Source organism: Sus scrofa, chromosome 2 (assembly GCF_000003025.6).
Source record: "Sus scrofa isolate TJ Tabasco breed Duroc chromosome 2, Sscrofa11.1, whole genome shotgun sequence".
NCBI lineage: Eukaryota > Metazoa > Chordata > Mammalia > Artiodactyla > Suidae > Sus > Sus scrofa.
This window is the reverse complement of record NC_010444.4, coordinates 2,317,262-2,343,783: the sequence shown is the minus strand read 5'-3', so window position 1 is coordinate 2,343,783 and position 26,522 is coordinate 2,317,262. Positions and strand designations below refer to the sequence as shown.

The 26,522-nt window shown below is 55.3% G+C and overlaps 3 protein-coding genes across 5 annotated transcripts in view; 2 read left to right on the top strand and 1 right to left on the bottom strand.

Moving 5' to 3' along the window:
- NADSYN1 (NAD synthetase 1) overlaps positions 1 to 8,991 on the top strand; it is a 37,564-nt gene extending 28,573 nt beyond the window's left edge. For all 3 annotated transcript variants that reach the window (XR_002341406.1, XM_021082640.1, XM_021082641.1), the window contains 7 exons: positions 87 to 222; positions 817 to 923; positions 3,126 to 3,257; positions 3,464 to 3,533; positions 6,348 to 6,476; positions 7,090 to 7,266; positions 8,779 to 8,991. Coding sequence is in view for 2 of the 3 variants with exons in the window: in XM_021082640.1 (XP_020938299.1) it covers positions 87 to 222; positions 817 to 923; positions 3,126 to 3,257; positions 3,464 to 3,533; positions 6,348 to 6,476; positions 7,090 to 7,266; positions 8,779 to 8,829 (802 nt within the window). In the remaining variant the exon portion in view is untranslated. The remainder of the gene's footprint in view (positions 1 to 86; positions 223 to 816; positions 924 to 3,125; positions 3,258 to 3,463; positions 3,534 to 6,347; positions 6,477 to 7,089; positions 7,267 to 8,778) is intronic.
- On the top strand, positions 9,153 to 12,910 carry LOC106509286. The gene is made up of 5 exons (XM_013994001.2): positions 9,153 to 9,203; positions 9,426 to 9,868; positions 10,790 to 10,959; positions 11,310 to 11,413; positions 12,390 to 12,910. The coding sequence occupies exons 2-5, from the start codon at positions 9,709 to 9,711 to the stop codon at positions 12,877 to 12,879; spliced, it is 924 nt and encodes a 307-aa protein (XP_013849455.1). The 5' UTR covers positions 9,153 to 9,203; positions 9,426 to 9,708; the 3' UTR covers positions 12,880 to 12,910.
- LOC102159152 (mas-related G-protein coupled receptor member X2-like) lies at positions 13,074 to 14,523 on the bottom strand. The gene has a single exon (XM_005660597.2). The coding sequence runs from the start codon at positions 14,125 to 14,127 to the stop codon at positions 13,102 to 13,104; it is 1,026 nt and encodes a 341-aa protein (XP_005660654.2). The 5' UTR covers positions 14,128 to 14,523; the 3' UTR covers positions 13,074 to 13,101.

The following is a 26,522-nucleotide window of genomic DNA, read 5'->3' as shown; positions in this document are numbered from 1 at the left end:
TGCTAAATGCCGCGGAATGGTGCCCGCGAAGGTGGTAACCGTGTGTCCTGCGTTTTGCCGTCCGCACGCCCCCTGCCGCCTCCCAGCCACCACATCGGGCTCAGCATCGACCCAGCGGTCAAGGCGGTGATGGGCATCTTCAGCCTGGTGACAGGTCGCAGCCCGGCGTTCGCGGTTCACGGGGGGAGCAGCAGGGAGAACCTGGCGCTGCAGAACGTGCAGGTGGGCCTCCCAGGCGGCCGCAGGGAACCCCGGGGACGGCCGGTGCTGGGGTCGGCATGCCTCGGACGCACGGGTCGTGAAGCCTGGGGACAAGGACGGTGGAGCGTGTGCACCGGGGCGCGGGTTTGTGAGCGTGACGCGTGAGTGTGTACAAGCTTAGGCCGTCTCCGCATCTCCGGGGAGCGGCTCACACGTGGCCCTGCCTCCCGGGCGGCTGCTGGGCTGCGGCTGCTGGACCCTGTCCAGGGTCCCTGTCCCCTTCCTGCGGGCAGGGGTGACCTTCCCCGGTGGTGACACGAGGGGCCAAGCTCTCTCCCAGCTGGATCCCCAGCCCGGTCTCCCCACCGCCCCAGCTCATGGCTCCAGCTCTGGTCCTTCTGTCCCCATGGCCAAGCGCCCAAGCCCGGCCTTGAGGGGAGGGGGGGCACCCCTGGCTCCCGACTCTGGACACCAGAAGCTCCTGTGTCACGTTAACTTCCCTGTCTTCCTGAGGTGGCTGGGAGGTGGTGTCAGCACACGGGGTCCCTCGCGCCCTGCATAGGTGACGGTCCCCCCCGTCGTCCAGCCCCGGTGACGGTCCCCCCTGTCGTCCAGGCACGCGTGAGGATGGTCGTGGCTTACCTCTTTGCCCAGCTCAGCCTCTGGTCTCGGGGCGCTCCAGGCGGACTTCTCGTGCTCGGATCTGCCAACGTGGACGAGAGGTACGTGCGGCCCTTGCCCGGACAGGTCCCCTGCTCGACCCGAGGCTGCCCGGCGGCGTCTGTCCCCCACACTCTGCCCTGGGTCCTGCTGGGCCTTTGAGTGCAGCCGAGGGCCTGAGAGGACACGGCCGTCTCTCCGGCCTGGGAGTCCCGGCCTCGCCTGCAGACCCGCCCCTGTTTCCACCACCAGCCGTCCGCTCAGCGGGCTGGGGTGATGCGGGGGAGCCCCACTCGGGGGCTTTTAATCCTCCCAGTCTGACTCCTGGAGGCGGGGCCTGACACCCTGGCCTTGTTCCCCAGTGGGAGCCCGGCCGGGGGCGGGTGAGTGTTGGGTCTTCCTCTCGAAAAGTGGGGGGAGGTCAGCCGTGTGAGTGGGCAAGGGGACATGGGCCAAATGGGGCCGCAGCACAGGTGTGTGACCTGCCAGTCCAGGCGTAGGTAAGCCAGGGAGCAGGAAGCAGCTGCTTTTGATGCCGGGAATTAAACGTGAACTTGGGGAGTGAGGAGAAGCGTGCCTGGCGAGGTAGGGCGAGGTTGGACCCTGGAAGGCCTTGTAAGGTGAGGACGCCCCGAGGAGAGGCAGACGGTCGAGTGTGTGGTCGGCAGTGACCTTGGAAGTGGGTGGGCTTGGGATGGGGTGGAGAGCTGCGGTCATCCGGTGGTCCAGCGAGAGAATGTGGGGGGGAGGCAGGGGGAGGGCTGGACCCATTGATGGGTGTGTGAGGGTCGTGGGGCGGCTGGGACAAGTGGCCACAGATGGCTGCAAAACAGAAATGAATTTCTCCCTTCCACCTGACCTCAGGGGCTTCAAATCAAGGTGTCGCAGGGCTAGGGGTTCCTACTGTCGCTCGGCAGGTGAGTGACCTGACACTGCCCGTGAGGATGCAGGGCCCGTCCCTGGCCTCACTCAGTGGGTTAGCGGCACAGGTCACAGATGTGGCCTGGATCTGGTGTGGCTGTGGCTGTCGTGTAGGCCAGCAGCTGCAATTCCGATTTGACCCCTCGCTTGGGGACTTCCACACGCCACGGGTTCCACCCTAAAAAGGCAGAAAAATGCCGCAGAGCTGGATCCTTCTGGAGGCTCCAGGGGAGAGTCTGTTCGTTGTCTTCCAGCTCCTGATGCCCTGGCCCGAGGCCGCTCCCTCTCTCTGCAAAGCCAGTGGTGCAGGGTCCGGGCTCTGTGGTCACAGCTCCCACTGACTGACACCACCCACCCCCGCCACTAACTCTCCCGTTTTTAAGGACCCTTGTGAATGCACTTAGGGCCTCCCCCGTAACCCAGGATAGTCACCCCATCACGAGGCCCTTCACCTAATCTCATCTGCAACGTCCCATCTGCCCTGTATGCGTGTGTGTGTGTGTGTGTGTGTGTGTGTGCGCGCGTGCGCGCACGCGCGTGCGTGTGCGTGCGGGTTCCAGGGGTCAGGATGTGAGCATCTTTGGGGACAGCTCCATCCACCACGGGAGGTGACGAGGAGCGGGGAGGTGGCCCTGCCGCTGTCGGCTCAGGGCCCATGTGCCTCTCAGGGACCCCTGTCCCTCAGCTCCCCGCACTGCTGGACCTGGCCCTCACGTCCCAGACGGGCTGCTTCCCGCTGGCTGCTGGTCATTCCCAAAGCGGACTTGACCTTGCCCAGGTCTCACAACCACGGGGACGGTGGGGAGTCAGACACAGTAACTTCGCTTACGAAATAGCATTTCCTGAGGTCCCATTGCAGACCAGGCACCCGCTCAGATGTCCCATGAGCCTTATCTCACCGAAATAGGGCTGCCAGGCGTAGCACATAAAATTCAGTATTTGGGGCTGACTTCTAAAAAAATTATTCATCATCTGAAATTCAAACTTAACTGGGCATCCTGTATCTTATTTGGCACCTTCACACCAACCCATAACCACAATTAGCAGGGCATTTCCAAATGAAGACTCCGAGCCTCAGAGGAGTTAAGTAACTTCCCCAAAGCCACACAGCATGTAAGTGGCCCAGCGGGGACGTGTCTCTGGTCTGACCAGCTGGCTGCTGGTCATTTGCAGACACCTCCTCGGGCTGGATACCCCTCCCTGGCCGTCCGCAGCCTCTGCCCTGGGCTTCTCTTGAACCTGCTGAGCTGTGGCTCTGGAGCCCCTAGAGGACTGGACGGCCAGGCCCCCGAGTTCTCAGAATTGGCAGCCCGTCGGGTCTGCTGTGCTCTCTCCTGCTGCAGCCTCCTCGGCTACCTGACCAAGTACGACTGCTCCAGCGCCGACATCAACCCCATAGGCGGGATCAGCAAGACCGACCTGAGAGCCTTCGTCCAGCTCTGCAGGGAGCGCTTCCAGCTGCCCGCCCTGCAGAGGTGCGAGGCGCCCGCGCCCCGTCAGCCGCCTCCCGTAGCTCCCGGGCCCCTGATGGAAACCGTCCCGCCCTTCAGGGGCACTTGGGGCCCCGCTGCTTCCTGTCATTGCTGCCCAGTTCCCCGGCTCTGGCCAGGTCAGGCCGCCCTTCTCCCGCCGTCACAGGCTGGAAGGCTGTCTTTCATGGTGTCTGTGTGTCTTGCCGCAGCATCTTGGAAGCACCGGCCACCGCCGAGCTGGAGCCCTTGGCCGATGGACAGGTGTCCCAGACCGATGAGGTAAGGGGGGGGCTTTGGCACCTTCCCCCACCTCCCTCCCCCTGGGTTCCTCCATGGGCTCCTTTCTGCCCCAAGGAACCGGGCCCCATCGCGGGTTCCTGGCCTAGGAGCCCAGGGCTCAGCGCCAGCCCATTGCTGGCCTTCCATGTTCCACTCGGGCCTCTCGAGGTTACAGCCGGGAGGAGGGCGTGATATGGGGGGGGGTGAAGAAGGAGACCCCTCGCAGGTGGGGGCCAGGGAGGGTCTCCCTCCATTCCTTTGGATCAGGGCTGAAGGGGCAGGGGTTTGTAGCTTCGGTGGACGCTGGTGGAGGTGGCCATGGACTGTCCTGTGGCCTGTGGCAGCTGACCTTCCTGCCTCCAGCTCCTCTGGTCACAAAGACTTACTCTCGTACCTGCAGTTGCCACGGGGGAGGGCAGGATGGGGGGTTGGGGGTCAGCAGAGGCAAATTATCACATGCAGGATGGAAAAGCAACACGCTCTTCCCGTGTAGCAGCACAGGGGCTAGTTCACTACCCTGTGATAGACGGGAAAAGAATATGCAAGGAGTTCCTGTCGTGGCTCAGAGGTTAAGGGACCCGACTAGGATCCATGAGGACGCGGGTTGGATCCCTGGCCTCGCTCCGTGGGTTAAGGATCCGGCGTTGCCGTGAGCAGTGGTGTAGGTCACCAGTGCGGCTCGGATCTGGGATCTGGCGTGGCTGGGGCTGTGGTGCAGGCCGGCGGCTACAGCTCTGATTAGACTCCTAGCCTGGGAACCTCCATGTGCCACGGATGCGGCCCTAAAAAAATATATGTATATATTTGTCTTCAGAGTAAGTGCTTAAGTGTGCACTGCTTTTGTCAAAGTTGTTTCTACGTGTTTTGTTCTTTTGCTGCTGCTGTCTATGCAGTGTGGCTCATTTCGCGTTGCGCAGGGCCTCCGCCTGCGTCAAGCACAGCTGATTTTCTCTGCCGTTTTCTGGCCTCCGTCTGCTGCTCTTCCCACCAGCCTCACCGTCTCCTTCCCATTTTAGGTGGGTTGGTTCTTCTCCCACTGTCCCAGGCGGGGGACCAGGTTATTAATTCGAGATCCGTTCCTTTTTCGATATAGCTGTTTACCTCTGTAAATCTCTCTCTCTGCACAACTTTCGCAGCGTCCCAAAGTTTTGGTTTGCTGCGCCTTCGTGTTCCTTCATCACAAAAGTGTTCTCTAACTTTTCTCGGGACTTCTGGGACCCTTTGGTCCTTTAGGAGTCTGCGGTGTCATATGACCACATGCTGATAAATGTCCGAGAAGTCTTCCTGTCACTCAGTTTCCCATTCTGTCCCACTGTGGTCGGAGCCCCCTCTGTCTGATTTCAGGGCTCTGACCCGGGCAGGGGCCTGTTCTGTGGCCTGGCACGTGGTCTGTCCTGGAGACTGTTCCTTGTGTGTCAAAGGCCTGCTGCTCTGTGGTCGGTGGTGTGTCCCAGACTGTCGGTAGCTCTGATGGGTTGATGGTATTGGGTTATTTCTTCGTGGAATTTTTTCGTCTAGCTCTGTCCGTGATCAAAAGTGGAGAACCGGAGTCTCCCGACTGGGCTTGTTGAGTTTAAGGAACCACGATGTGACTAGGGAATATTCACGTCATGCAAAAGAAAGCGACAGAGGAGTCCCTGGGTCGGACGCACCTGGCGCTGGGGACTCAGTGGAGCAGGGTAGACGAGGTCTCTTTCCCTAAAAGGCTCACTGTCCCCTAGGGGGACAGATGCGGGAAGTAATATCTGCTGACATCAACCCAGGCGACCCTGTGGCAGCAGAGTCCCTCGGCTGTGGGTCAGGACAGGCTTCCCCAGGGAGGGAGAGGAAGGCCGGGTGGGGGGATGGGGAGCAGGGCGCTGGCCTTGTCCCAGGGGTCCTCCAGGCCCCGATCAAAGGGGAGGTGGTCCTGCTGTGTCGCGGTCTGTCCCCTGATGGCTCTGGCCGTACACCCTGGGGCATGGCGGGAGGGATCGGAGCAAATTCTGAGAAGTGGAGGAGGGGTCAGGCCGGCATCAGCCTCCGAGTAACGCTGACCCTTGAGCAGGTCTCAGGAAGCCCGTGGCCTCTGATGTGGCCAGATGTTCCCAAGCCGGTTCTGTCCTCCGTGTCCTCATTCTTTACACGCAGTGGCCTCTCTGTGTTGGTGTCGGGAGGCAGCTGTGACAATACGCTGCGGTGGGGGTGGGGGCGGCATCCTCGCCCGGTTCGGGGCAGGAATCAAGGTGCCAGCGGGCCGGCGCTGCCCCGAAGCCTCCTGGGGAGGGTCCCTCCCACCCTCCAGGGTCTGGGGCTCCGTCCTGCCTCTGCGGTCACACGGCCTTCCCTGCCTGCCTGAGTCCCTCCTCTCTGGCCCGTATAAGCACACCTGTCACTGGGCTTAGGGCCGCCCCGAGTCCAAGGTCACCTCACCTCAAGACCCTTCGCTTGGTTACATCAGCAAAGACCCTTTCCCTGGACGCACTCACGGGGCGGAGGCCATGGACACATCTTCTGCGAAGGCCACAGTCCCTCCTCGTCCCCCAGACCCAGCGTCTGGGTCCTTGTCATTTTCCCGGATGCCGCAGTCTTTGTTACAGCCGCCCCGACACCAACGCAAAGACAGGGTGGGGCACAGGGCCCCCCCCGGCGAGGCCTCTGTGCGAAGAATGAGGACACAGGGAGGACAGACCCGGCTCCGGGGCATCCGGAAGACGCACCTGCCCCGGGCCTGTGCGATCGGTGCCCCTCCCCCGGGCCTCGCTGGGGCCTGTCCCAGAAGGAGCGTTACGCCATCCCCAGCGCTGACGGGCTGTGCCCCTCCTTCGTCCGCAGGAGGACATGGGGGTGACGTACTCGGAGCTGTCCGTCTACGGGAGGCTCCGGAAGGTCGCCAAGACCGGGCCCTACAGCATGTTCTGCAGACTCCTGGTCCTGTGGAAGGACACCTGCAGCCCCCGGCAGGTGAGCCCCACGCGACGCCCGCCCGCGGGGAGTCGGCCGGTGAGGACACCTGTGGCGGCACATTTGACTCGCAGGAGCAGGTGGCCTCGGTGTGACCTTTGAAGGGCGATGCCGTCTCTCAAAGGAGCTCAGGCCCAGGTCCAAGCCCTGAGCAGCCGGCCCTCGCTCCGCCCGGCCACGTCCGTCTGCGTAGGGGCTCGGCCGCCTCGTCACAAGCAAGCTCAGCCTCCTGTTGGGGGCAGAAGCCAGAACGTCCCTGCCTTTCTGCCCCTGGTCAGGCTCCTGAGGGCTGAAGCCCACTGACAGGGTGGTCCCCACAGAACCGCCCAGAAGCCTCACAAAATGCGTCTTCCCGGGAGCCCTGCCCAGATTTCCTGATGCAGTTCCCCGGGCGCTGGAGTCAGGAACCCACGTCCTCACGGCTCCGCCCCCACCTCGGCCCCACCCGTGGCCTCTGTCCACTCCTGCCTTCCAGGAAGTTCAAGTGTGGGGAGCGGTAGCAGGTGTCAGGGGACCGGTAGCCTGTGCAGCCCAGGGTGCGGCTGGCAGCACACCAGCCTGGGGTCTTTCCAGCTCAGTGAACGTCGGGCCCTGCACGCCCCTTGTCTCGCAGGTGGCTGACAAAGTGAAGCGGTTTTTCTCGAAGTATTCCGCAAACAGACACAAAATGACCACGCTGACCCCTGCGTACCACGCTGAGAGCTACAGCCCAGACGACAACAGGTTCGATCTTCGGCCGTTTCTGTACAACACCCGCTGGCCTTGGCAGTTCCGCTGCATAGAAAACCAGGTAAAGTGGGCAGACGCGGCTTTTCTCCCTGCGAAGTATCTGTCGAGGAAACACCAGCTCATTTCCATTGAGGACTGAGAAGCTTTTGGTTTCAGGCACGGGTGGCATTTTTGACCGTCCTTCTGTCTGCAAAGGGTCTGTTATGTTTCAGGCTGGAGCCTGGCACGTGCTGTTCTCGGCTGTGCCGAGTCTCCCCGAGCGGGGGATGCTGAAGTCCGTGGCTCTCCGCCACTGTGTCCAGATGACACCAAAGCACTGTCAACTCTAGACTCCCTGGGTATCCAACTGGCTTCACATCTTCCAAACCGTCTGCTTTTCCTTTTCCCCCTAATTAATTAATAATAGAATAAAGGGAGGCAGAATGAAATCAATTTCAGGGCAAGTCTAGGAGTTCCTGTCATGGCTCAGCAGGCATGAATCTGACTAGTCTCCATGAGGACACAGGTTTGAGCCCTGGCCTCGCTCCGTGGGTTAAGGATCTGGCGTTGCCGCGAGCTGCGATACAGGTTGAAGATGTGGCTCCGATCTGGCATGGCGGTGGCTGTGGCTGTGGTGTAGGCCAGTGGCTACAGCTCCGATTCACTCCCTAGCCTGGAAACTTCCATATGCTGCAGATGCAGCCCTAAAAAGAACAAAGGAAAAAAAAGTCAAGTCCAGGAGTTCCCTGGTGGCTCAGGGGATCCAGGGTCTGGCATTTCGGTCACTGCCGTGGCTCGGGTCACTGCTGTGGCGTGTGTTCCGTCCTTGGCCTGGAACTTCCATATGTTGCAGGCACAGCATAAAATGGAATAAAATAAAAAGATAAAAGGCAGTCTAGGGCCTTCCTTTTCCATGGTAGGGAGCAAGTGAGAGGCCGCCCTCGCAAGGGCGGGCAGCCATCTGATGGGAGGAGAAGGACGCCGGTTAGGGAGGCATGAGCGTGCTCAGTCGTGGGAAGAGCAGTGTTGAGCCCGAGAACCCGGGGGCGGGGGTGGGGTGTCTGCAAGGCAATGATGTGCGAACTGAGATGGAAGCCAGGTAATGCTGCGTGGCCGTGGCCGTGGCCGTGGCCCTCCCCGGGCGTTTTGCCCGCTGGGGGACGTCGGGTGATGTCTGGAGGTGTTCCCTTGTCCCTCCCGGGCCAGGCTCTGTGCTTCTGTGTCTGGTGGGTAGATGCCACTAACATCCCACAGGGCGCAGACAGCCCCTCCTCCCACAAAGAATCGGGCCGCGGTGGGGGCTCGGCGCCCACCGAGGGGCTCTCGGGAATGGATGCCCCCGATCAGGAGCAGGGCTCAGAGGCTGTGCAGCCGAGAGATCTACGAGTGTGGGAAACCCGTGGGGAGAGCCGGACTCACCTGTGGCCTCCCGGCCCAGCGGTGACCTGCAGACTCCAGACCCCCCACCTCTCGGTGCCCAGAAGATCCTCCTGGGACCCGCCTCAGCCCCGTGGACGTGACCCTCTTGGGGGCGAGTTGGTGCGTTTGGACGGCGTGACCCGTCAGGTCCCCGTGGTGATGCTGTGTCTTCTAGGTCCTGCAGCTGGAGCGGGGACAGCAGCAGGATCTGGACGGCGTGGACTGAGGGCGCCCCTCCCCCAAGGATGCACCTGCCACTTCGGCCTCGCTGGTGACCAGGAGCCGGAGCGGCCGGCGTCGCGGCGAGCCTTTGCTGCTGCATTTCGAGGAGAAGGGTCTTTTCAGTCCAGATCCCTAAACAAAGCTCGAAATAAAGGACGTGATTGGATTTGATTTTCGTCTTTTTAGGGCCACACCTGCGGCATGTGGAAGCTCCCAGGCTAGGGGTCGAATCGGAGCTGCCGCTGCCGGCCTGCACCACAGCCACAGCAACACGGGATCCGAGCCACGTCTGCGACCTACACCGCAATTCAGAGCAATGCCGGATCCCCGACCCACGGAGCCAGGCCAGGGATCGAACCTGCATCCTCATGGATACTAGTCAGTTTCGTTTCTGCTGCCACAACGGGAACTCCCAAGGATGTGATTTTTAAGTCCCCCCTTGAAGCAAGTGCTTCCAGCCCCTCCGTCCCTGGTGTGGGGGCGGGGGGGTGGGGTGGGGGTGCTGGGCTAGAATGAGTCTCCCTGCCACGACCCCCCCTGGCAAACAACCTCTGTGGCTTTGCAAGGGGGCCCTTGCTCCTTCTCCCTCTGTCTTTGTAGGTGATTCTTGCCACTATAAACCAGCCCGTTTCCCTGATTTCTGTCTCCTGGCCGCTGTCACTGTCATTCTGAGGACCTAACCTGCAGGGATGTACTTGGGCTCTGTCTCGTGCCACCGGGAAGGCTTCACCTGCACCTGGGGCCAGGCTGCGCGGCCACCATCTCGGCCCGAAGGAAAGGCCCCGGGGGTTGGGGGCAGGCTGCCCGCTGTTCTCACCAACCTCCTCTGTCCACATCAGTATCACCTCCCGGGTCGGTACCAAGGTTAAGCAGAGTGCCGCCCATGTGGGAAGGAGGAGCCGGGCTGGGCTCCGGTTCTGGGCCTCCTGGGAGGTCCAGCCTTGGGTCCCAGCAACGCCAGCCCCCGATTCTGCTGGACCTGCGGGAATTCCTGGGAATCCCCAGGAATATTTGCAAACCACATCAGCGTGGACCTTCTGTAGGTGAGCCCCCAAAAGCCTTACCCGAGAACCTGCTAAGCAAGGGAAGTAATTTATTGGTTGACCTGCTGAACAGTCCAGGTGGTAGAGACAGCTTCAGGTCTGGCTGGACCCAGGGCTTGTGGCATGTCCTTGCAGTTTATTTCTCTCCTTCCCTCACCCTGCCTGTCTGTGCTGGCTTCCTCCATGCTCTGCATCGGGGGGCTGTGGCTCCTGTCTTGCAGTCTCCCAAGTTCAAATCTGGCAGGAGATGAGCACGTGTAACTTCCCCGTGGCTTCAGTGCAAGCCCTGGATTAGCTCAGCTGGGTCACGTGCCTGTTTCCAAACCAATTCACAACCACCCCAAGGTCCCCCAGAGAGGACCAGGAGGGCTTATCAGAAGTAGGGGAGATGGGAGTTCCCATGGTGGTGCAACAGAAACACATACAACTAGGAACTACGAGGTTGTGGGTTCGATCCCTGGGCTCACTCAGTGGGTGAAGGATCCAGCATTGCCATGAGCTGTGGTGTAGGTCGCAGACACAGCTCGGATGTGGTGTGGCTATGGCTGTGGTGTAGGCCAGCAGCTGTAGCTCTGATTAGACCCCTAGCCCAGGAACCTCCATATGCCGCAGGCACGGCCCTAAAAAGCAAAAAAAAAAAAAAAAAAAAAGAAGTAGGGGAAATGAACCCCAAGTCCTCCCAACAAGAATGGCTGCTGCACACGCCCTCAGGCCCTGGCCCAGGCCCTGCGTCCTTCCGTCTGAGTCCATGCTTCCTGGCGAAGCTGCTGCAGGCCCTGGGTCTGCAAAGCGCGTGCGCAGAGCTTTCTCAGCTCCTGCCGCGACAGCAACCCCTGGGGACGTGTTGATAGGGCTGCACCGAAGGCTCAGGCCCAAGACGGGGGACTGAGGGCACCGCCGGCTGCGTGTCTCCCCCCGCAGACCTCAGAGCAGTCTCCCCCTCCCCACGAGGGCCGCGTCTTTGTGCTGTCAGGTCGCCTGCCATGAAGACAAGTGTTCACCAGGACACAAAGCCACGTCCTGCTGTCCCGACCGCTGTTCCAGAAGCGCCTCAGCCTTGTGCGGCCAAGCCCCAGTGCTGTGGTGTGAATGTGGGCATCCCCCAAGTTCACGTTGAAAGCCTAAGCCCCCATGTGACAGTGCTGCGGGCGGCAGCCCCTGGGAGGTGATGGGGTCCTGCCGGGGGAGCCCCATGAACGGGGTCCGTGTCCTTATAATACAGGCCCCAGGGGCCCCAGCCCCTCTGCCACGTGCAACCCAGCGAGAAATCTGCCGCCCAAGCTGGGAGAGGGCCTGGCCCCGCTGTGCGGGCACTTGGCTGTGGCTCCCGGCCTGGAGAGCTGGGAGCAGGGCATTTCTGTTGTTTGGGAGTTGCCAGGCCTGTGGGGTTTTGTTACAGCAGCCACAGGCTGAGACCCCTTTGTTTTCTCCGGAAACAAAGTACTTCACTCTGCAAGGAGAATTCAGGCCTTCACCTCCGAAGACTCCAGAAGGAAGACAAATGAAACAGCAGTGGAATCTGTTCTCCGAGCTGATGTGGCCCAGGTGCGCTGCTATTTCCCTAACCAGCCCTGTCTGGAGGGGCTCAGCTGGGAGCGGGCGGTGTGTCCCCTGAGAGCAGCCCCCCAACCCTGGGGGGCTCCCCCCGGCTTCTGGCCTCTCGGGTGGTGACACGAATGAGCTCAGGAAGACGTGGCCATGGGGTCAGCAGCTGAGCAGTGGGAGCTCCCCCTGGGCTGTCCCCTTCTGAGATGACAGGCGCGGGGGGACGGCCAGGCCCCCTCCGTGCAGGTGCCAGCACCCCGCGGGTATCCCAGGCGGACGGGCACTTTGCCAAGCCCTGGAGAGGAGGCCTCCTCCTGCCGCAGCCCCACCGCCTGATGGAGCCCTCGGTGAGAGTCTGCAGCGAGGCCGTGGCTCCCGCACCACATGTGCTGACAGGGATGGGGCCGTGGCCCAGCGAAGGACAGGAGGGAGCGTGGCCACTGGGGACGCCATCGTGGGGTCAGGGACAGGGTCCCGAAGCAGCCTCCCTAACCCTAACCCTGAGCTCGGGGGTCCCAGCCCTCCAGGTGTAGGGTAACGTCCCCCCGTTGTAAGGGAGTCCCCCAGCTATAGTGTCCCCTGCTGTTGGATGGTGTCCCCAGTTAGAAGGTAGTGTCTCAGTAATAGGTAGTGGCCCTCATTTATAGGGCAGTGCCCCCCCCGTTATAGGTAGTGTCCCCTCTTTACAGGGCAGTGTCCCCCAGTTATAGGTAATGTCCCTGGTTGTAGCATATGTCCCCACAGTTATAGGATAGTCACCAGAGCTTGGCTAATGAGAAGCTGCGGGTTCCTGTCTGTAGCACAAGCATGGCGTGTGGGGTCCTGGCTCTTTCCTGAGCCCCCCTCCCACCCCCCCCACCCCTGTTCCTGGAGAGGACAGGGGCGTGTCCTTCCAAGCACAGAGCCAGCCCAGAATCTCCTGGGGCCGCTCCTGAGAACTCAGACCCACCAGCGCCTTCCTCTCCCCACTGGACAGTCCTACCAGCTTTGGCTGCAACGTTTCCCGCAACAGCCACAGCAGAGCCACGCGGCCAGATGACCCAGAGTCACTGCAGGGTGTGTGTTTACTGCAGCCACACCCGCTCCAGCTGGACCTTGTCCCCCTGGACAGCACTGATCAATGCAGCTTTATTGTGTTAAAATTCTCAAGACCAAAGGAGAGTTTTGGGACAGACAGCACCTCCCTCGAGGTCAGTCCATGGGAAGCCAAGGAAAAAACAAAACCACACTGCATTCAGACCGCAGAACGTGCTGGAAAAATGGGCAAAGGACGGAGGCTCGTCATTTCTAAGGACCCATCCACACCCAAAAGGAATTTAGCAGCCTCATTATCCCAGACTGAACACGAGCGAGTCACTGGCAGCCTAGCCGTCAAGGTCCGGTGTCACTGCTGCGGCGAGGGCTGTTGCTGTGGCTTGGGGTCGATCCCTGGCCCGTTAACATCCACGTGTCTCAGGAATGGCTGAAAAAAACAAAACCCTGAAAACTGGCAGAGTTTCGCCTGTAAGGCAAGGTTGAAACGGACCCTCCGAGGCCGGCGAGTGACGCGACGATGCTGCTTGACACACGTTCTGCAGGATGATCCGACAGTGGTTCCAAAGGCTCAGGTGCGTGTGTGCCTTTGGTTTCAGACACCAAAAGAGCTGCTTCCAGAGGTTCTTAGTTTTTTTGCACAGAGAAGGGAACTCTTAGGGGCTGCCTTGGGGAGCTCTCTGCTGACGATGAGGCATGGTTACTACCTGGAAATTGTGGGTGCCATGCTTCAGGAACCTGCGTCCATCCTTCTCCTCCTTGCCAATGGGGGGCACCTTCCCATCTTCCCCGTACTCCACCTCCTCGCCCAGGGCTCCCCGGAGGACCACCTCGAGGGGCTTGCTCGGCCGCTTCCTGTGAAGGCCACCGATGAGGTAGAAGGCAGGGTTAGCCGTGCTGTTGACACAGGACAGGAGGACACAGAGGTCGTTGAGGGTGTGATCTCTCGTTTTGGCCACGGCGAACCTGATGATGCTGAGGGGCAGACCGAAGAGGAAGAAGCCCAGGACAGAGAGCAGAAGGACCACGTAGAGCTTTGGGGGATGCTGCTGCTGGGCGCTGGCCTGGAGGCGGCAGAGCAGCAGCAGACTGGACGCGCCCAGGATGGAGAACAGGAGGAAGACCCAGGCGGCGGTGGCGGTCACAAGCGCGGGACAGAACTCTGTCTCTGGGATGAGTAACTGACCACAGGCGTGGCCTCTCAGGATATTGATCAAAAAGGTCAGAATCCAGAGGAGGACGCTCACGATGGCCGACAGGTGCTCGGGGCAATGGCACCGATACCAAATCGGGAAGAGGACGGACAGACAGCGCTGGAAGCCGATGGCCGTCAGGATGCCCAGGCCAGTGAAGTAGAAGAAGAACGTCAGGACCACGAAGACCTCGGGAAGGTGAAAGCACCGTCGGAGGAAAAACCTCAGGATTTGGCGGACAGAGAACATAATCTGGAAGCAAAGATGCATGAAATCTGCGATGGCCAGATTGGAGCTGTAGACGAAGAAGGAGCTCTTCTGGGCCGACAGATGGACAAACCCGATGACCAGTCCATTTCCCACCAGCCCGCAAAGGGCCACAGCTACCGTGATGGACCGGAAGGCCACGTGGCCAGTGAGCCCCAATCCTGCAGCCAGCTCTGCGGCCTCAGTGCCAGACGGATTACTTGTCTTGCAGTAGTTGTCCATGGTGAGGGGGTCCGAGCTCAGGAGGACTCCACTGGGTCCTTTGGACCGGTGACCCCTGGCCCTCCTGGGGAGTCAGAGATGACATGCAGACACTCCGGCATGCAGGGAGGGCCCTGGCTCTCCCCCGCCTGTATTCCTCGTCTCTCCTCCCCTCCTTTCCTCCCTTCTTGCCCCTTCGCCCCATCGCTCTCTCTTACTCTTCCCCTTCCCTCAGTTTCCCACCTCCAGGCCCAGCCACACGCATCCCGAGTACCAGACCTTCCTGTGGTTCTGAGCTCTCCCTAAGGGATGAGCCAAGAGCCCAGCTGCATCCTCTTGAGCTGGACCCTTGGGCATCGGCATGGCTCACTCACTCAATCGTCTCCGCATCTAACCAGCTGGTTCGCTTGTGTCCTCTCTCCCTCAGGCTCTGAGCAAAATGCGAGGTGGAAGCAGGTGGGGAGACCCAGTCTCTGCCTGCAAGGACCCCGAGGTCACAACCACTGACGGGACAGTATGATTGGAACTCTAGCCCTCGGGGGACAGTTGACCCTTGAAGACCTGGTAGACGTTACCAAGGAGGATGGCACCCAATGCAGAGAAACCACTTGAAGAAGGGCCAGAGGCTTGGGGGAGCATGTCCACGCCGAGGGTGGAACGCTCAGTACGGTTAGTACATGAAAAGGAGTTCAGGGTACAGGGGAGAGGATGACGGAAGATGGCAAGGTGTGTGGAGGCATCTGGTCTGCCTCCATACCTGTGTCCAGGTGGCAGGCCCACTGACCTCGGTGGAGGAAGTCAGCTAAGTATCATATGATAGCACCTCTATGTGGACTCGAATAAAGAATGATACAACAGAGCTTTTTTATAAAACAGAAACAGACTCCTAGATTTCAAAACCAGTCTTATGGTCGCCATAGGGGAAACCGTTGTGGGAAGGGAAGAATCGGGAGGGTGACAATGACATGGACACGCCACTGTATAAAATAGATGATTGATGAGAAGCTACCACAGAGCACAGGAGAACCTACCCAAGAGTGTGTAATAACCTAGAGGGGGAAAAAGAATGGATGTATGAATACGTGTGCCTGATTCACTTTGCTGAACACCTAAAACGAATATAACATTGTAAGCCAACTAAACCCCAATAAAACAAAATAAAATAAAACATGTAATTAATAAAAGGACCAAGGGATACAGAGAAAAGGAAAGGGTGCAGAGGAAGAAACCAGAAGCGAGTGATGTCTGAGGAGCTAAGGGGGGGCACAGACGCAGAGGAGGGTCGGCAGTCCCGTAGAAAGCCCTTGAAGTTTGAACCCATGAACTATATCAGTAGTATGAAGGATTGAGCATGTTTGGGATGGTTTTAGAGTGTAGACCCATAATGCACTAGCAACAATATTCTAGGGACATGAAGGAGAAAACTGTAGGAGGTTGATGTCATCACGAATAACTTACGGTGCTCACCAAAATATCCTGGGCACTGTTTGCCCAAGGAGCCCGCGCCCTGGGGCCAGTCCACTGCTTCGATGGCTGGAGAGTGGTCAGGACACCAAGGCCATCTTCTCTGTGATAGGTCCTAGGCTGCTTCTTCGCCGAGCCCTGTGACTGCCGACTCTGGTAGCTGTTCCATTTCAGACTCTCATGGTTTAAGGTATTAGTCTCTCCACGCCATGTAGTCCTAAGGCAGAAATGGCATAAGTCACTCCATGAAATCATTGGATGAGAATGCTGGGGTGAGGCGGGCTGAGCAGGGAGGAGAGCAAACACATGGTAGCTAAAATGGGGAAACCCCTGGGGAATCATGCAGAAGGGCATGACCAGGGCATCACTGTTTGCAATCAAGACATCAGACCAAAGCCCAGAGGGCAGGGAGAGAGAAGCTGGATGAACCTCAGAGCCGTGGCAGGTTGGAAAGCCAGGGTGAGAACAGCAGAGGCACCAGAGAGGGCACAGATGCTCTGGCTCCGGAGCAGAGGCTGGCTCAACACCTGGGGGAAATTCAGAGAAGCGTAGGAGGTGGATGGCTCACGCTTCCCTTTGGTGCTGGCCCTGGAACCGGTTCCAGGAGGCACCTTCTCTGGAACTCTCACCCTGGGGGCATCTGCTCCGTGCTGGGACCACTGAGCCACTCTCGGGGCTCCTGAGGAGAGTGGAGCTCGGAGGGTTACCAAGGTGGTTCAAGGTCCCTTGTTTTATCCTGTGTGGGGTCATTGGCCAATCAGAGGCCGAGTGTCACCCCGGGATATCTCAGGATCACTATTGCATCCTCTGCATTTCCTCCTCTGTTATCTCATCCTCACATTTGGCTTCTGTCTCAATATTCTCAGAATCACTCTCCTGTAACTTTTTTTTTTTTTTTTACTGCCACTCCTGCAATACATGGAAAATTCCTTCCAGATCTCCTGGTCTGAATAACCACAGTTATTCAATCATTTTTTCAGATAAAAATAGTGATCAACAGACTTCAGAGGCTGTTTCCATTCTCAACTCAAATAATTGTGACGTGATAGTCTGAGAAAATGACCATACAATAATATACAGCAGAGGTGACATATATGTAATACCTATTCACATATTTATTGTATACTTATGTATTTAGATGATATAAATCTTTCTTATTTAGTCACGTAAAATAGTAAAAAGTCTTAAACTCAAGGGTCTATATTTAATAAAATTAAGAGTTTTTCTGCTTCATCAAGGATCAAGGATGTTCCTGGGTGAAGGTGGTTTTTTCAAGAATTTCTGTGAGGCCATGATGCTGGGAAAGAATGCAGTAGTATGATTACCCTCGTTGCCACAGCCTTGGTTTGAGCTAAGACCCTAGCTCTTTTACCCATCATTGCTTTTGCATCCATCAGTGGAGATCGCAACAAAGTTGTTCCAGAAGAAACTATGAAGCTCAAAAGAAATTATTCAGGAATTCCCTAGTGGCCCAGTGGCAAAGGGCTTGGCATTGTCACCACTGTGGTTTGGGTTACTGCTGTGCCCCGGGTTCAATCCCTACCCAGGAACATCAACATGCTGTGGGTGTGGCCAAAAAATTATTCAACATTTTGTTCATTTGAGCACTTTTGGTTGCTGCCAAGCATTCATATAAAAGAAGATTTTCTTCAATAATTTTTTGCTTCTGATACCAGATGAATATGAGAAGTTCAACTATATCTATAGGTTTTTGTAAGTATGTGTGAAGAGAGTATATTAACTCAGTTTTTGTGCTGTGGCTATACCTTTAAGGTAATGAGTTACTGTATCATTAGAGAGTGGGGACCATCAAAATACTGACTTATCTCCAGCAGCCCTTCACCAATGTCAACTCTGCAAGTCAAATAAGTAGTTGGAATAAGTGAAGTCATGAGCAGAGTGGGAATAGAGATACTGTCAGTGTTTACAAGAAACGAGGAAATTTTAGGCAAAGCAAGATGATTCTCACAACTGCACAGAATGGGAACAACACCCACCTTGCTAAAATATGTTATCTAATGTCCAGTTTTCAACACAATATTATAAGACATGCAAAAGAAATGTGAGAGTATGACCTGGATGCTGAGAACAAAAGAAAAGCAGGCAGATGCTCTGCCTGTCAGATTGACCAGATATTGAATTGAACAGGCAAAGATGTCCAGGTAACCACTATAAATATATTCAAAGAACGAATGGAAGCCATACAAACAGAAGAAAAGAAAGGCGTGAGGACAATGTCTCCTCAAAGAAAATCAGTAAGGAGATAGAAAATAGTTTTTTATAGAAGGAACCAAATGGAAATTCTGGAGCTGAGAAGTGCAATAACTGAAATAAAAATTCACTAAAGGGGCTCAACAGGAGATTCAAACTGTCAGAAGAAAGATTTAGAAAACGTCAAGATAGAGTGATACCAACTATATAATCCAATGAACAGAGGGGGAAAGAAGGAACAAAAATGAAGCCTCAGAAAAAGGGGGCACGACATTTAGCACACCAAAATACGCATGATGGGAGTGCCAGAAGAGGAGAGAAAGAAAAGAGTAGGAAAAATATTCAAAGAACTAATGATTGAAACACCTCAAATTTATTTAAAAAAACAAACAAGAACAAAAAAAAAAACCACTCGTGCATACCAGGGAGTTCAGTGAACTCCAAGAAACTCTTTGGGGATGATAAAATAGAGACACAGGATGATGAATGGCTTCCCAGTCAAGCAAATATAAAGTCAAGGTCTCCTGAAGGTGGTCAGAACCTAGGGCTAGAGCCCTTAATAACGTGCATCACAACTCCAATGGCGTATTCTCCTCCAAAATTCAGCTGAGCTTGTTTTTCATATGATTCCTGCAGACCACAAAAATGCAAAGATTTTACAAGCATGTAAGAATCAATGCAACTAATTCTTAACTGTTGACCGTAAGAACCTCAGTGATATAAGAACTATATGTATTTCTAAGCACTGGGGTTTTCATCTTTAACAAACTAGAACAAAGCAGATTATACAACATATAAACTTAAAGGCACATTGTTTAGTGTAAACACAATATACTGAATAAAAGTGTTTATAATGATTGTGTGGATAGCTAAATAGTAATATCCCCTAACAGAGACTGTTAGGACTTTGAAGCATTTACATACACAGAAGTTTAAAACTTTTTTTTTTTTTGTCTTTTTTTTTTAGCTATTTCTTGGGCTGCTCCTGCGGCATATGGAGGTTCCCAGGCTAGGGGTCGAATCGGAGCTGGTAGCCACCGGCCTACACCAGAGCCACAGCAACATGGGATCCGAGCCGCGTCTGCAACCTACACCACAGCTCATGGCAACGCCGGATCCTTAACCCACTGAGCAAGGGCAGGGATCGAACCCGCAACCTCATGGTTCCTAGTCGGATTCGTTAACCACTGCGCCACGACAGGAGCTCCCAGAAGTTTAAAACTTTTAAGTGGTTAAAAATGGCAGAATCATGGGCAAGACTATAGAGGAAACTATACCAGGGAAGGGTCAAGAAAGAAATCACATAGAACTGAAGATCTACAATGAAAAAGATGTACAGGACAGAAATCAACCATAAGGCCAATTACTCTCGTCTCTCTATGTCTCCCCTGCCATACCTGTCCTGTCATTTCACCTGAGGGTCCAGAGGAGATTGAGTCCAGGGGGGAGGGAGAGGGTTTTCATACTCAGAGAAAAGGTGGGGACAAGACATCCCTCAGGGAAATCCCATTTCTTCTCCACCTCCCCTCCAAGCTCACACCTGGCTTCCCCTCTCGGGACAGACCGACCTCCTTCTTTGCCCAAGTAGATTATTCTAGAAGGGACCCAGATGCATGACCCTGGAAGGACCAATGTCCAGTGGCCACATTTTTTAGAAATAAAAATCAAGCTGCAATATATGACAAAGAATGTGATAAGTGATAAGGCCCCCCAAGGGAAGGGGCAGGCACTAAACCCTCACCTTTCCAGGACATGTTGCTGTGTGACGGGGGTGGGACAGAGTGTTTGATGTTGACTTACTCTCAGGACCTCGGGCTCACCACCAGGAACTTCCAGGACAGATTCTTCCACAGATGGGATGTGAACAGTGTGGCAGCTGGAACACAACGCTAGACCCTATTCCCAGTGTGCTCTGGACCATTTCCTAGTGTGTTGTTGGAGCAACCATGGCAGCACTTGAGCTTGAAGAAGAAAGGCTGATTAAAACAAGGTCTTGGGAAGGTTACTTCCAGGCATAGCCTCCCTGAGCATAAGCCCCAGCCTCATTTCCTGCCTGGGATCTGGAATCCCAGTCAGCAGTCTGGAGGTTGCTGTGTGAGGAGTGGGGGACACACACATGCCAGGGCCAAAAGAACCCCATGCCCTCTTGGGCAGGAGGAGGAAATGCCACGTGACTGTTGAGCATGGAGGTTTAATCCCCAGCCTCCCCTCTACCAGCTGGGTGAGCTTGGTTGAATCAGTGAGTCAAAGAAGCCAACTGTATACTAGCCCCATGTTCTTTACTTCTGAGCAGCAGCCCAGGACACATAAGCTCCAAGCCCATCAGCACCCTACTTATTTTCACACACCAAGTTGTTTTAAATCATGCCCCAACACACGGATTTTCAGCCATTTAGAGTCTGTTTATCATTCTCCAAAACGTCACACAGCATCTGCTAGCCATAGATAAGACAAACATCCGGCTGTGAAAGACCTCAAGCCACAGCTCCTGCCGGTGCCCTCTGATGCAGAGGCTCCCACCATGCTGCTGAGTAATGCCACCTGGACCCACAAGCCCTCTGCCATTCCCCTCTACCGCAGCAGAGCCCTTGCTCTCATCACCCTGGGTGATGGTCCCTGTGCTGTAGCTTCTAGAAGGTCTCATATTGTGAGGCACATCCCTTACCAAACACCTGGCAGAGTGCACCCTGGTAGAGCTCATTGTGGATACCTGCCAGCTCATGGCTACATTGCACATGATCACCCCCCAAGTCCGTCAAATGTTACTTCTTGGTCAGGTGACCCAACACTTCGGACTCCATGTCCTCGTCTGAAAAATGAAAACCCATTGGGAGGATCAAATGGCATCAACGCCAATCAGCTGAAGCACCACCTGGCCCATTAGGGTCTGTAGTGTGGAACAGAGCATTGGTACAGGACGCCTCCTTGGTCTCTCCCCCACACAGATCTGCTTCCCGTCCACCCTTTCCTTTTCATTGTCTCATTCTTTGTTGCACCAGACCTGACTCACAGGCCACAGTGATCATGCATCTGACCAAGGCCTCGACACTGCGGTATTCTGGAAGAATCAGAGACCCTGGGTCAAGAAGGACAGGGGTCCTCACGTAGGTACGGTATTTATTTCTTACGAAGGAAACAAGCACCAAGAGTAGCCTCTTCTGCAGCATGAAAACGGGGATGGCCTCATGGAAGTCACTGGAGAACAAAGTTTCAAGATGGCAGACATGCTTTTCTGTACTAGGTGTCTAGGCGTGGGGAAGATGGGGAGAGGAAATGCCATCTTCCCCTAGGCACTGTGAGCCCAAGAGCTCGCCTACCCTAACTTTCTTCCATGCAGGAAGCCTCTTTTGGGGAGCGCATGTGTGGCACCAGGGCCCTTGTGAAATCTGGGTTTGATTTTGTTCCTGTTCTAGAGGTTGGTCTACTGCCACCTAGAGGCCACCTCAGGAACTGCAGGGCTGGGCAAAGGGTCTCTAGCCTTTCCCGACTCTCAAAACCCTTATCTAAACAGCCACCTGGAGTGGGACTTGGAACCCACAGGGCACTGACCCTCACTGTTCATGCCCGTCTGCCTGATTCTCCTTCTGCCTCTCCCACTTGCATACTAGTGCTTGCACTTTGTTTCTGAAAACAAAGAGTAAAAACCAGAGAGAGAAGCAGCTGCTGAGGGGGACATTCCCGAGGCTAGAAGGGAATTCTAGAGATCCCACCAGCTGAAACCGTCACAGCCAACCACTGTAACTGATCAGGGCACTGTGGGGTTCCTGGGCACAAAAGCCTTTCCGGGTCCCCCATTCCTTGTTTTTAGGAAATGGGCCTCATTCAGCCTCCACGGCCTCCCCTGAGTTCCAAGGGGCAAGTTCAGACAGTTGTGGTCGGGGAAGGGAGAGGATGCAGAGACAAGGGAGGAACAGTCAAGAAATGACAGTCGATTTTCTACTGTTCGTCAGACTGACCCAGTCACACATACATATACCTTCTTTTTCTCACATTATTTCCCATCAGGCTCCATCACAAGTGACTAGATACTGTTCCCAGTGCTACACAGAAGGATCTCATTGCTTACCCACTCCAAAGGCAATAGTTTGCATCTATTAACCCCAGACTCCCAGTATGACTGGGTCACTTTGCTGTACAGCAGAAAGTTGACAGAACACTGTAAACCAGCTGTAGTGGAAAAAAATAAAAATCACTAGAAAAAAGAAAAAGAAAGAAGGAAACAATAGCACAGCCTTGGGGCAGAATCCTGGTTCCCCCTCAAGGGGCACATAGAATGACAGATGCATTCTATACACATAAGAGAAAAGTTATATTCCTTATGCTTCTTTTAGGGAGGAATACTTGAAAACTGAACAGCTTGGTGTCCTTCCTGGTCCTTCTTCCTGGCTTCATTTCGCCCTAAACACAATCACCCATAAGCTAAAGATTAGGCATCCTGAACACGATTGCCTGTGAGTTAGACGATTAGCACTTGATTTTTTCAGGAATTTACCCAGTTCTAATCTCTGATCAATATGTCCTCTTCCCAAGTACTGTTATTCTAGGCAATAACCCAGAAAACCACCTTCGCAATCAGGCCGAGATCTCCTGACACCAGCTTTGATGGCAAAGATTTTCCCCTAGAGACGGAAGGATGCATTTTTTCCCCAATCCTGGTCCCCATCTGAAAGCTTGTTTTTCTGCTTTTTACCATAAAACTCCCCACAGTTCTCCCAAGGAGGCACAGTCCTTAAGGTATTAGCCTGCTGTAGCCTTCTTTGCCTGGCAAAGCAATTAAAAATATCTTTTTCTCCTTCACCCCAAACTCTGTCTCTGTTTCTATTCAGCACTAGTGGACAGAGGCTGGGTTTTGGCAGCAATAAGGGTCATCTACCAAAAACAACAACTTACATCACACATAATGGCAAAAACTGGATCCTCCCCCTGGAATTAGGGACGAAACGAAGAAACCTAGTCTTACCAACTTATTCAACATCATCCTGGAAGTCCTAGCCATCCCAGTGAAAAAGAAATGAAAATACATAGACTGGGAGTTCCCATCGTGGCTCAGTGGAAACGAATCTCACTAGTATCCATAAGGATGCAGGTTTGATTCCCTGGCCCTCGCTCAGTGGGTTAAGGATCTGGCCTTGCTATGAGCTGTGGTGCAGGTTGCAGATGTGGCTTGGATCTGGTGTTGCAGTGGCTGTGGTGTAGCCCAGCAGCTGTAGCTACGATTTGAACCCTAGCCTGGGAACTTCCATATGCTGCAGGTGTGGCCCTAAAAAAGCAAACAAACAAACAAATAGACTGGAAAGGAAGAAATAAAACTGTCTTTACGCACAGATGACCTGTACAGAAAATTCTAAAGACTCTACAAGAGACATCTGTAGACCTAATGCACAAGTTTGGAGAGACCTCAGCATGAGAGGCACTAGAAAGACCATAACTGGAAAAGAGAAGTGTTTTAAATAACATTTATAATTGCCTCGAAAAGCCAAACACTAGGTATAGATGTACAGAAAACACGCTGGATCTGATGTTGAGAATGCCAAGACTCTGAAGGAAGAACTCCGAAGACGAATGAAAGGAGAGGTGTACCATGTTCATGGATGGGAAGACCCAACACAGTAAAGGCATCGGTTCTCCTCAGGTTGATCTGCAGACTGACTGCTGTTCTAAGCAAAATCCCGGAAAGACTTTTCCTAGAGGTAGACAAGCTGACTTTGAAATTTACATGTAAAGATGTAAGAACGAGAGCAGCTTACACATTTTGAAAAAAGAATAAAGTGTGAAAATCACATTACCCAACTTAAAAACTTACTCTGAAGTTGCAGCAATGAAGACTGTGTGTGGGGAAGGACAGGCGCAGAGATGGACAGAACAGGTCAGAGCCCAGAAACAGACCCTCAGGCATGTGGTGAACTGATTTTGACAGGGTACAAGGTCAGTTCAGAGAAAGGAGTCTTCTCAACAAATAGTGTGGGAGTGACTGGATTTTCATGTGCAAAAATATCTTGATCTAAACCTCATAACTTAGGCAAAGATTTACTAAAAATTGGTCATAGGTCTAAGTATAAAATATAAAATGTTTAGATTAAAACATAGGGGAAAGTCTTACCAACCTAGAGTTAGGAAAGAAGTTCATAGATTTGACAGGAGAAGTAAACTCCATTAAAGGTAAAAGCCTGCATCCCGATGTTTGCAGAGCTGACAGGAGGGATGCTCGGAAAGCAGTCCGGGAGCATCTGATAAAATTGAAATGATACAGAGTCTGTGACCCAGAACGTTCTCTCTGGGAGTGAAGCCACCCCCCCGGAAAGCAGCATCTATCCAAGAGGATGCATAGTGCGGCTGGCGCAGCATGGCTGGTGGTGGCAGAATCCGGACCATGTGCGTGGCCACGCAGAGAGTGCAGCTGGCACCCACTAGCACAGCCCTGGCACCTGGCACCGTGCAAGGCTGACCCCAAGCTCCAGGCACCAAGAAGCAGCAGGGGGCTACCTGGGCGAGGGGTGGTGATGGAAGAGGGGGAGGGGAGGCTCTGAGACCTTGTGTTGCAGGCGGAGACCCCTGGTGTGCACCCCAGCAGTGTACGGCTCGCGTGGACCCACACGGGCACAGAGGATCTGCCAGGAAACACGCTTTTTGGCCAGGGTGCAACTGCATGCGGAGGTGGGAGAAAGCACAGTGCAGAGCCCGCAAAGGGAAAAGAAGAGGCCGTGGCTTTAGAGCCACATGAAAGAAGGGAGTTCCCATTGTGGCTCAGTGGGTTAAGAACCTCACTAGGACCCATGAGGATGCGAGTTCGATCCCTGGACTTGAGGATCACCCCGTGAACTGTGGTGTAGGCCATGGGTGTGACTCAGATCCAGTGATGCTGTGCCTGTGGCGCAGGCTGGCAGCTCTGATTGATTTGACCCCTAGCCTGGGAACTTCCATATGCTGTAGGTGTGGGCTTAAAAAAAGAAAAGAAAAGAAAAAGAAAAACCCACATGAAAGGAGATCCTGCAGGGCGCAGTTGGTTAAGAATCCTACTGCATTGGCTTGGGTCACTACAGAGGTGCCAGTTCTCCCTGCCCAGCGTGGTGGGTTAAAGGATTCCGTGTTTTGGCAGCTGTGGCGTAGGTGGCAGCTGTGGCTCGAATTCAATCCCTGGCCTGAGAACTTCTACATGCCCCCCCCCATTAAATAGATTTTAAAAATAAAATAAAACCAGCTGAAAGACCACATTTCTGCATATCTGCACACTCACAGGTGTGGGGGGTGCACCTGCAAAGGGAAATGAGGAAAAGACGAGCCCCGGCCAGTGGAGGTGCTGCTCGGGCGCCTGATTTCAGCAGAGCACAGGGAACGCAAGGCCCTGGCTCTGAGGATGCTGCTGGGGGGTGGGGGTGGGGGAGGCGCCCAACCCAGACTCGCGGCATCACTCCCACCCCAGGGAAAGGCCGGCGGCAGAGCTGGGACCTGCCCTGCGTGCTGTCCAAAGAGACCTCAGACGCGGCATCCAGCATCACCTGCGACGCGGCGCTGGTCCTTACCTTCAGAGACCATGGTGTGGCTGGCTGCACGGACGGGAGCAGATGGTGGCACCGAGCATGGCACCGCGGGACCAGGTGATGCAGCCTTGCTGGCCAGAGTGAGAGACCTAGGCTCAGTCCAGGAGCTGGTGGAGTTCGAGACAGACAGAGAGAGACGAAGACAGAGAGACAGACGGACAGAGAGAGACAGAGACGGGGGAAAGAGACAGGAGGACAGAGAGGCAGAGACAGAGGGAGAGAGACAGAGACAGAGAGAGAGAGACGGATGGACAGAGAGACACAGAGACAGAGGGAAAGAGACAGGACAGAGAGGCAGAGACAGAAGGTGCAGTGTCGGAAGAAGTCTTCTGTGACTCTGTCCCTTTGGAGTGTTATCTGGGGTGGGACTCGTACTGACCAGCTGCAGCCGAGCTTCCGGACACAGGGCGAGTGCCGGCTGCCCGCGCATCCCGGCTGGGTCTCAGCGCTCTTGAGGCACAGGGCTCCCGGACTCCTGCTGGGGGCCTGGCAGGGCCGACGCAATCCCTCGGTTTTCATCAGCACCTTCGACTCTGCAAGGATCAGAAAATCCAAAGTGACAGCTGGTCACATGGTGCAGTGACAAGGATGTGTCCTGGCTGGCGTCTCTTCAGGACCTGCCAGCCTGCCCCAGGCCGGGAGCAGCCGGGAGAGCAGAGCTTGGGCCAGCACCGCCACACATGCAAAGGTCCACACGGGCAGAATATGTGGAGAGATGGAGAGCCTGGCGCCTCTGCTGGGACCAGGCCAGGCAGAAGTGAGCCGGGCACTCTGGCTACCTGGCCCCTCAGCCCTCGGGGGCCTGCCTGTGGCTGAAAACTCACCTGCCCTGCAGAGGCCCCCAGACTCCCCTCACTCTCTCCAGGATTCCACGGCGTCCGGCGGCCTGGTGGGTATCACTGCTGCACGTCCACATGGCCGGGAGCCAGCACCCCTCACCCCTGGACCACCAGGGAGCTCCATCATTTGTACATGACACTCTTTTTTTTTTTTTAATGGCCGCACCCAGAGCATATGGAAGTTCCCAGGCTAAGGACTGAATCTGAGTCTTGGCTGCAGCAATGCCAGATCCTTTAACCCACTGCCCTGGGATAGGGATCAAACCCCCACCTTCGCAGAGACCCGAGCCACCGCAGTCAGACTCTTAACCCACTGAGACGCGACACAGACTCCTGTACCTGATTCTTAAAGAGACGTATCCCA